Raw genomic sequence first — 10,957 nt, 5'->3', positions numbered from 1 at the left:
AATTGTAGACGAAGTTGTATAAATTGATTTAAATGCAATTTAATTACAATAGTCAAGTGTTTATCAAATGGAAATGTATAATTAGGAATGCATAGCTTTCTAAAAAGGTTTTTAATTTAGAGCCATTTGTGATGAGAAAACACTTGCAGGGTTTTATCTAGAGTATAGGTGAAAGAAATGGCATTAAATGCCATTCATATAATAATATTTAAATACAGTCTTCTAATTTAATTCAAATTGGCTTCAAATGCCATTTAATGAACATAGTAAAATAATTTATCAATTTTCTTTGTAGTTTGAAGGTTCTAGTTTTGAACTATTGTTGATAAGGAAATAATCGCAGGGTTCTATATACAGTAGAAAGTTTATGGGATTCTTCAGAGTGACAATTGAAGCACTCTTAATGGATAAGGGTTACATAAATCGTTTAAAATGTCATTTAATTAATGTAATAATACTGGGATTGTAAAAGAAATGATTTCTATATTCTTATTACTGAATAGTCTGTTTGGAATTTTTTTAAAGAATCATTTCCACAGGAAGTGAAGTTATCGCCGGAGTTTGTCGAGCACGTTAGTGCATCTTGCTAAATATTCTTTACAGTTCCAAACAAATTCCATTGGAACGTAATGCAGTTTCCCTTTAAAGATGAATTATTCATTAAAAATATTGCAATTTGTTAAAAAATTAAATGAAGGTAAGACCTGAAAGCAGTACACATTCTCCACCTTACCTTTCTTATCACCAATTCTTTACTTTTACAACTTTGCCTTAGTTGCTTCACAAGCAAAGACAATGCATGACGCAGAAGAGTCCTACTGTTACACACTTCCTTGTACGGAAAAGAAAGTGAATCGGCTCTTTCTAAGTCTTAGCACTTCTTCATGTGCATTCCCGCATTGAGGCGTAAAAAGATACCAAATTGCACAAGGCAGAAAAATTAAAAATGATGTAATATTCCTTGACTGCTGTGGACAGTTCTCAGAACTGTGACTGGGGAGGAGTGGTGCTTATCTGAATGCTGTCCAGCTGCTTTGATCGGAGGTGAGGGTCTATCTGCTGCCTGCTTCCTCACTCTCCTCGCCTCAGTGTTTGCTCTCGCCATTTGATCATGGAAAATTAATAAGCCCGAGCCACACAAACTCTCTATCCACTCTCCGTGGATACATCCCTCCTGTATGTCATTATGTCCGAGAAGTGGGTGTGTGGGTGTGTGAAACGTGTGCAGGTCAGTAGTTACAGACAGCCTGCCTCTTATCTGGAACTTCAGGTGTGTCTTGATTAGGAAGGTGAGACGGGGAAGACAAGGATGAGTGTGTGAGCAGCTTCAGAGAGCCTGGTTCTTATCGGGGTTTATGCACCTTCAGGTGTGTGTCTTGATTATGGGTGTGAGAGGGAGGGACGGAGACAGAGGGGATGAAGGAGTGTGTGTTGCATGACGTGTGTGTGTCTGATTTAATGTTTTGGTTTAATGTCCCAACAAACATAGGAATATCAGACATTTTTGACCTTGTAGGGACATTTGTAGGGACAAGAAAACGTTTTTTTTTTTTTTTTTTTAATGTATTAAAACAAAATTGCAGCCTTTATTTTAAAAATATATATTTAAAAGACTAAACAAAACCAACCAAAAAAGGTTACAGTAAAGATCAGGTTAGACCTTGGTGTTAGCAATAATTATGTGAGCGGAAGGTCCTCACAAGGATAGCCAGACAAAAGTGTGTGTTTGTGATTTCAGCAGTACTTCAGGAGCATAATTAATATACACTACTCCTCTATAGCTCACGTCTTACTCTCAGGCTTTCCCCTTTCCACAGCAATGAGCTGTCTCCACATTCTTTATCCTTTCACTGCACAATGTGTGTGTAAATGCCACTGATAGTGGAGAAAATGTGGTTTATACTTTATTCTGTAGCTCATACTCTGGAAAATCCCTCTACGGGAAATGCAAGGGTTACACAATACTGTGCAGCTCACATACCAGCATGCTTAGCACGTAAAAGGTTCAGGAAACGAACAACTGAATGTTTCTTTCGTCTCGTCACGTCACCTTCCATCTTCGCTAACGTCAGTGAGTCTGAAGTGTAATGATTTCATACCATGGTTATAATATAATAAATAAGGAAGAGAATACTCGGGGATGTGCCGTTATAGGAAGACAATCAAGATATAACAACAGTTACTGTTGCCTCCCTGAAACTGATTATTTTTCTGTAAATTGTTGTTGTTGTTGTTGTTGTTTCACTCTTATACCACAGCAATTTGCCAACACTATTGATGCTTTATTAATTAATGCGTGGCATGTTGTAATTTTTGTATTTTAATTTATTCATTCATTTTCATATGATACATTTACATGGATTCATTTACATGGGATTCATTTACATGGGATTCATTTTCATGGGATTCATTTTCATGTGAACATGTTGTAATTTTTAACTGTTTATTGTTACACCTTATAGTAACTGTTTATAGTTACACTTAATGTCACTTCATGTCGTACTTTCACCACCCTCACCCACCCTTTCTCTCCTGCCGCAGAAAACTTACTGATACAAAGTACTGACGCTGGAGACTCCTTGCTATGTTAAAAAACAGCAGGTATTTTTGATAAATAAATAAATAAATAAATAAACTTATATATTTCCTTCTGACAATTAAAAAAGTCATTTTTCAATAACGAGACATTGATTTTCTGAGCTTGTTTAATGGTAAGAACGAGACACATTGCTTGTTCGTATTATTCTTACTTACTTATGATTCTTACTATATTATTATTACTTGTTCACATTGCCCTCGCACAGTGCTATAACCAGTTCTGCTTTTTCCACATTTTCATGAGCCATTACTAACAACCTCAAGCTTCATAAATATATCAGCTTTATAATTTACAGCAGTATTTTCAAACAGAATACATTTTAAAATATGTTCCTTATTTACACTGGTACATTGGCATAATTCATACATGTTAAATGTAGAAAAAAGCTTAACAATAGTAGCTGTTATTAATAATTTAAAATAAACAATATTTAAAAAACTATTGTTCATCACATATGCATTAATTAACATTTTCATTATTTTACATAACGCAAAGTGTAAAATGCAGAGAAACATACATCACTAGATTACAATATTGATTTTACAATAAAGTTAACATGTGTCTGTCAAGTAATAAAATACTTCCATTCATCCTGGTCAGGGTTGGGTTATAAAATGAAAAAATAATTTCTTAAAAGTTCACTGAATTCTATTTTCCTATTACATTATCCATCCATCCATCCATCTTCAACCGCTTACTCCTTTTCACGGTCACGGGGAAACCTGGAGCCTATCCCAGGAAGCATCGGGCACAAGGCGGGGTACACCCTGGATAGGGTGCCAATCCATTGCAGGGCACAATCACATACACACTCACACACCCATTCATACACGACAGGCACTTTAGACACGCCAATCAGCCTACCGTGCATGTCTTTGGTAGGGGAAGGAAACCGGAGCACCCGGAGGAAACCCCCACAGCACGGGGAGAACATGCAAACTCCGCACACACAGGGCCACGGTGGGAATCGAACCCCCGACCCTGGAGGTGTGAGGGGAACGTGCTAACCACTAAGCCACCGTGCACCCCTATTACATTATATACAAGAAAAAAAAATAAATAAATAAAACAAGACTGCAAAAAATAGTGGATGGAAGCTAGAAGTTCTGTTCCAATACAAATTCATAATACCTTAATAATAAATTCATATAATATTTAACATCAAATATTGCACCATTATTATATTCAAATCTAAGTTATGCAAATTTATGCTATATTACAGCATCATTTTCGTTTTTTTCTTGCCTTGGGATTAATGAGTTTTATCCATCTGTTTATACAGGGTGATTTAAAAAAATGAACACTTAGTATATGACATTAAAACACTGAAATTGTGTAGTAGAAACACAGTAACATCATAAAACAAGTAGGGTAAGTTACTGATTTCGGACTGTAAAATGTAACCTGAATGCTTCGAAAAGCCACAACAGAGAACTGTAAAGAAAAATGTTACCAGTACAGTGTTAACATAGTTTGAATCACCCTGTATTAATAGCTTATGAAATTTATGAACTGCCACGTTCAAATTTCACATATATATATATATATATATATATATATATATATATATATATATATATATATATATATATATATATATATATATATATATATATATATATATAGGAATGGCCAAAACACAAGTGGCCAAAAAGCACGGATGAATATTTTCAGGCACTACTGAAGTGGCATTTACAATACCACAGTCGAATGTGGCAGTTCATTATCAACTTGGGAATATCCCTCAGTCACTGCTGTAGACATTGTATTATCTAGCCAAGGAAGGACACCTCTCTGCTGAAGGACACGAGCTTCCATGCTGCGCACTCATTACTAGCAAAGTCAGACATTTCAGCTGAGCCACCATGTAGTCCATATGCAATATAAGGATTGGTATATCCTTAAATAGTGTAACAAGATACACATATTTATTATTTTACACATTTACTGGACTGATTGATTTACATTTTTGTTGTTAATTGTATAGCCTAAAGAAACACTGAAGCTGGAAATGTCATTCATAACCGCTGTATGGCTTTTAACTGTCACAGGATTGGACATTTTTTTGCTGTTGTTTATTAGAATCCGTAAACTACTTTTTTGAATGATTGGTTGACTTGTAAAATGTAATGGTTGCACAACCCTTATAACATGCCGGTAAAAATTTTTTACTTATCTGCGATTATAGATTGTGCGCTTCTAGTGAGAAGTGTCATTGGAACTTTGTGTGCTTTCTTCATGCGCAGTACAGTTTAACTTGGGACAGTTGAGGAAATTCCGGCAGCCGGAGGGGTGCCTCCGCTTGTTGGATCCTTGTATCAGGTGTTTTAAAGTCCCCCGAAGTGCTGAAGAGGAAAAATAAAAAACGAGGGGGTCCAAACAGGCATTCAGGGTGCTGGGGAGCAGTGCATACACTCTCCAAGCAGGACTCTCCCATTTAATATAACCTACAACATGGGACACATTGTAAGGCATGAAGCAGATGATAAAGACCAGGAGGGTGGCTAGGGCAAGCCCAATGGCCCTGAAGCGCTTCTTAGGTTTGATGTTAGGTAAGTGGCAGAGAATGTGGATGAATTTGATGTAGCAGAAGCTGCAGATGATAAAAGGGGTGCAGAACAGCACGAGGAACAATTCCAAACGGACCGGCAAAAGGGTGTTCAACTGTTCATCGCTAAACCCGTCATAGCAGACCTCCTTTTTGGATGGATCAGTGAAACTTTCATTATTGTGCCTATAGTACTGCATAATGTAGACAATACTGCAATGGGCCATGGAAACCACCCAGAACATGACACAGGCGATCACGGCATATCGAGGACGTCGCTTGAGTTTGTACTTGATTGGAAACGCCACTCCCAGATAACGCTCCACACTGATAGCTGTTAAATGGAAGGTGCTGTTGTAAATGGTTGTGTAGAAGAAGAACCCTGAAAGTGGACAGAGGAAGTAGCTCAGGGTCCATTCCATGTCGGCCGCCTCTTTCATGCGGAACGGAAGGAAGAAAAGGAAGATCAGGTCTGAGATGGTGAGGCTGAGCAAGAGCACATCGATGGGCGTACATCGCTGCTTCACCTTTTGAATGAAGGTGTAGAGAGCCAGCAGGTTGGCAGGAACACCTGCGATCAGGGTGATGGCATCCACCGCCAGGACCAGATTGCTCAGATCTGTTGTCCACACCATGTTTGGCTTTTAGGGCAATCAACAGAAAGAGAAACATTCTCATTAAAATTTTAATAGAAAGTATCATTCGCTTCAATTCACCATTTCAGTTCACAACTGCTAGGTTATGTGATTGAGAACCGAGAAAAAAAGATACAAGATTTAGCTTGAAGAGCAATTCTACTTTATGCTAGTTCTATTTCCATAGTTACTAACACAAAAATTCAACATCCATTACTGCCAGATAAAACTGCCAAATTTCTCCTCTCAGTTTACTGAAAACTGAGTGAAACTCTCAAATGTTGAATGACAACCAGTTAGCAAAGGCCCTCAAGCTAAGGTCATGCATGCACTGAAAAGACGAATTGCTCTTCATTCTAAAGCAGCTCAGAATTCCACAAGAGGCTTACCTTCTTTTTTTAAAAAAAGTCTCTGTGTTGCCAGTACTTTTCAGAGTAATTTTCCTACAAATCTCAGTTTATATAACTGTTAAGCTCCAGTTACACACTTTAGAAATAACATCATTTCACCATCACAGCAAAGGCTTTCAGTTCCTTAAAAGGTTCTAGGTCGGATCCTACAACAGATTGCTGTTTTCTTTGTAAGCCAAGAACCCTTCCATCATGTCTATCCCATGAAGTGTGTGGTGCACACTCCCAATCATTCAATTATTCAATACACCCTGAATCGAATGCAGGTCTATCACATGGCATCATGCACACACAAATTCACATACATTTACACTGATGGGCAATTTAGAGTAGCAAGTCCATCAAAACGGGGACCCTGGAGCCGTGAAGTGGCAACACCGTCCTCTCCTATCTCCAATGTATTTGTAATTATTTTCTTCTTAATACCTAGAACATCTCAAGTATTTAAATTTTATATGAACTGTCTTGATAAATAAGTCCGTTGTGCATCCAGGATTGGTCAGAAGAACCCTAAGGCTTTACACTCGTCAATGGTTCTTCAGGGGTTCTTAGTTTAGATCCAAGGTCCAGCTAATAAACCTTTCTTAAAGGGATACAAATAAGAAGATAACTCTGACAGTGTTTAATACACTCTCAGAGGGAAACAAACAAAAAAAACATTCTTCAAATGGTTCTTCTTAGGTCCGTAAAAGTTCATAGTTTCCAAAAAAGAGTTGTATCAGGAAGGGATACTAGTAGGAAGGTAAATCTGGAACACTGTGAGTTTAATATACTCTTAGAAAATGGATGCTTGTATAGTTAAGTAAAGTATAGTTTGTACAGTTAAGTGTTCTTCCTAAAATACGTTCTTTCTGAAGAAATGTTCTGTTGTAGGATTTGATCCTGAACCTTTAAGGATTCTCCCAGAGAAACAGCCAAAGAACCTTTAAGAATGTAACATTATGTGTGCCTGGTAATAAAGATTTTGTAGATGGCTGTAACATAAAATATTGAATTAATGGAAAGATTTTTTTGCGGTACAAAGTGTGACTATTAAACTTCAGTCATTGTAGGCATTAATTATTTAAGCTGCTCAAGTTTATCATCATTGTAAAGGGTTTTCTCTAATGTTAATAAGAAGAAAGCCTTTCCAGGGAGAATTTATATAATGTTGGGGAAAGTTAATATAAATGCAAAAAAATTCCCACTCCTTTAATAGAACGGCAAGACACTGGAGTTGCTCTATGTTTGATTTTTATTTTTTTGCAGAAGTTTCAACAGTTGTACCTCACCTAAGCACTTCACTTTGAACAGATCTGTCTCAGGTAAGGTAAAAGGTGAGGGACGGGTTAAACTTCATTTGTATGAACATTGCAATTCCTAGTCATTTTCCTTGAGAATGCTTGTAGAAGTTCTTTGAATGTAGGGATTATAATGGACGAAGTATTGGAATGATTTTTTTTTTATTTTTTATGAAAGGCTAAGAAATGACAGAAAATTGTATCAGAAATGCACCAATAGTTATGCTAAAATAGATCAATTAGAGGCAAGCTTGTCCAAATGGCAAATTCAGATCATGTTTGAATAGGTTTTAATAGGCTGATCACGTATGAAAGGTAAGCCACGTTTTTGGAGTCCAATGAATTTGCAATTTACAAACACTAAAGTAAACGCTTCTGTACTTCTAGACCTCTGTACTTATTATCAACCTTGTGAGGTTTAACTCCAGAATTAGAGTAAGTCTGAGTATATTTGTGATTATAAAAATAATTAAGTTGAATAATATTGAACATACTGCAGAGTTAGACGAATAAACCCAAGATCTTACCTTGGTTAATTCGTGCGACATTTCTTGCTTAGATGTGTCTGACAAAACTGATGAGTGCTCTATATAATGATTTGGAAATCTTGACACACACTGAAAGGGACACTTACATCCCCTTTTACGTGCTAAATGACACTGTGTGAATGTGTGGTATTTGATCATCAGCTTTGCCAAGTTCACAAGCTTTGCAGAGTAGACTTATTTCAGAACATTCCAGGAAGCGAACGTATAACTGATTATTGAGATATTTCTTAGATAAACAGAGATTACTATAAAACACATATGACACAATAGAGGTACAGGATTGGTTATATCTAAATGTAGTGTTGATAAATACATGCAAATATAATAATAATAATATAATGTTTAATTGTGCTGACACTAAACAGATGCATCCCTTTAGCGGAAGTGCATCTCATGCATGGGAACTGCCATATGAGTGCCATGATTAGATGCCATATGAGTGTACCTTCTACCATCATTTACACATTTGAACGGCCATGTAATACGAAGCAATGTAATAACATGAAATTAAAAATGATGATATATGGCCATGGGCAATGTTTTGACTCAGGACAGCTGTCATTTCCTGCTATTGCTAAGCAAGTGTTTAACGCCATACACATCAACGCTTTACCTTCGCCCATTTTCACAGCAGGGAGTGACCAGAACTTACCAGATATTCCTGCAGCTCCTTTAATGTTATGATGCCCAAGGATGCCCAGGTTCATTTAAATGGCCACTCCTGGCTGGCTCGCCCAGAATATATAAGGATTCTTGGACTACAGACTGTATGCTAATATCATGATTATGGAAATAATACAGATTTTGGATGATGTCCTGTCTGGTGATGCTGGCTGTCACAACAAAGTGTGAATAATAGCATATGAAGTGAAAAACCAGAAACAATTCTCTGCAATTTAACACCATACTTTTTGGTGACGGGCCATGTATCTTTCTTTCTCTTCACCTTCCTGTGGTTCCAAAGCGTCATTGTACTTTCTCACACTTTGGATGCCTTTCTCTGTCACTTCCATCTCATGGTTTGACAAAATTCTCAAATGACCCAGCTGTCGTGATTAACCTTTGATAACTAGGTCCTGATAACTTTTTCAAGAACATATACTATACTTTCACACATGTGAAAGTGTCTAGACAGTTGAGTCACATTTCAGAGAAAGCTGAATTAATAACAGATGGTAATTCTAAACTCATCATGGACACTGATCCCTCAGGAATAATAATCATAATCATATACTCAATTAGACACATAAATCATAAAACATTTGACATTCAGAACAAAATCTCATAAATCTTAAAGGCTGTAGCAATAATCATAAAACTATTAAAAGTCTTTAGAAATGCAAAAGTAGCAAAGCACTCTGTTTTCAAAACCATAGTAAATAATTGGATAGAACAGCTTTATAACAGCTTTTGTAGAAGCAAAACATCAAAAAGTTAAATACTTCTGCATTACTGCTCAAGTAATACTGAAAGGAGAACACTGTTCTGAGCATGTTAATAGAGTGTGCCGAAAAGGGTACACTGTCTCAGTGGTGTAGCCAGGAAGTCCAGTAGGTATTGGAAACTGTCATATAATCTTTTCCATAGATACATCACTGTGCTGTGTAATCAGGGTTAAATTATACTGGTCATCAACAACTGATCAATCAAATCTGCGGGATTTCTCTGTGACATGGCTTTTCGCTGAGAGAAGGCTAATTGTTGAAAGGCAGGAATTTGCCCAATCGTTGCTGCAAGCCTTTTATAATTGACCAGTTGGTGTGGGAGAAGGTGGGTATTATAGAGAGGGGTTAAAGAAATGCAACTATGCGAGCACACAATGCAGCATTAGACCATAAGCACATCATAATGAAACTAAAGCTGAATCCCAGACATTCTCTCAAATTTAGAAATCCCGACAGGACTCTTTTTATGGTCCAAAAAAAGAGCACATGTCCGGGAAAAAGAGGGCATATGGTCACCCTAAATAAAGCCCACCATTTAGAACACATTCTAAGGCATGAAGCAGATGATGAAGATTAAAGGGATGATGAGGGCGAGGCCTAGTAGACAATACAGATGGTCTATTAAACATCCTTGTTGGACAAATCAGGGAGAGTGTTGTTGTTGTTGTTGTTGTTGTTTATGGCACTTCACAATGTAGACAATACTGGATCATGGAAACCAGCCAAAATAAAACACTGATAATCACGGCATATTGGAGATCATTACGAGGAAGGTGCTGTTGTTGTTGCTGAAGAAAATAAATCTGAAAATGGCTCATGGTCCATTTATGTAGTGATGTTATGCTGGGTCCACATTTTGTACTCACAGTGCTGACAGTGTTAACACTTTTACATGGTTCACAGGGCTATGTTTTATGACCTACAGAGGCCTCTACTGGTCAGTTGAAGCCTTGAGAAATAAACCCCTTTTTTCAACACAGATGACTGGAAAAGTTCATGAAGCTTCAACTCACCATTCCTACTCTTAAAGTAGTCTCAGTTCATCAGATTCAATAACTACATCAACATATTTCTTGAAAATTGTAATGTATTAAGTGTATTGTATTAGCTCTATCAAAACCAGTGCAAGACAATCAAACGATCTAGACAATACTTAGAGAGGGAGGTAAAATGTTCAAGTGATCAGCAAACAAACATAAACTAGACAAGATTACATCAGTTAACATGAAGCCGGTTAGAGTCAAAACAGGTGGGTTATAAAGGCTTGAAATCATCCCAGATGATGGTGCAAGGCTTCACAAAGTAACACTGAGAGTCTGGGTTATTTAAAGTTAGTAGTGTGATTGCAAACAGATGAGTGACATTAATAATCAGGTGTTTGGCTGGAGGTCATGTGAGGTAATTGTGAGTTGAGGAACATGGTAGTTATAGTCTGCAACTTCAAGAACTGACAAATGTATAGAATGTAGGGATTATAATAAAAGACTATGTC

At 37.0% G+C, this 10,957-nt stretch overlaps 1 protein-coding gene across 1 annotated transcript; it reads right to left on the bottom strand.

The window, feature by feature from the left end:
• Positions 1–4,237: 4,237 nt before the first annotated feature.
• LOC108256693 (free fatty acid receptor 2) lies at positions 4,238–9,885 on the bottom strand. The gene is made up of 2 exons (XM_017453826.3): positions 8,000–9,885; positions 4,238–5,788 (listed from the first exon to the last, which is right to left on the bottom strand). Exons 1-2 carry the CDS (start codon positions 8,156–8,158, stop codon positions 4,799–4,801), a joined length of 1,149 nt encoding a protein of 382 aa, XP_017309315.1. The 5' UTR covers positions 8,159–9,885; the 3' UTR covers positions 4,238–4,798.
• Positions 9,886–10,957: the final 1,072 nt, after the last annotated feature.

This window comes from Ictalurus punctatus, chromosome 23, assembly GCF_001660625.3.
Source record: "Ictalurus punctatus breed USDA103 chromosome 23, Coco_2.0, whole genome shotgun sequence".
Taxonomy (NCBI): Eukaryota; Metazoa; Chordata; class Actinopteri; order Siluriformes; family Ictaluridae; genus Ictalurus; species Ictalurus punctatus.
This window is presented reverse-complemented; position numbering and strand designations above follow the sequence as displayed.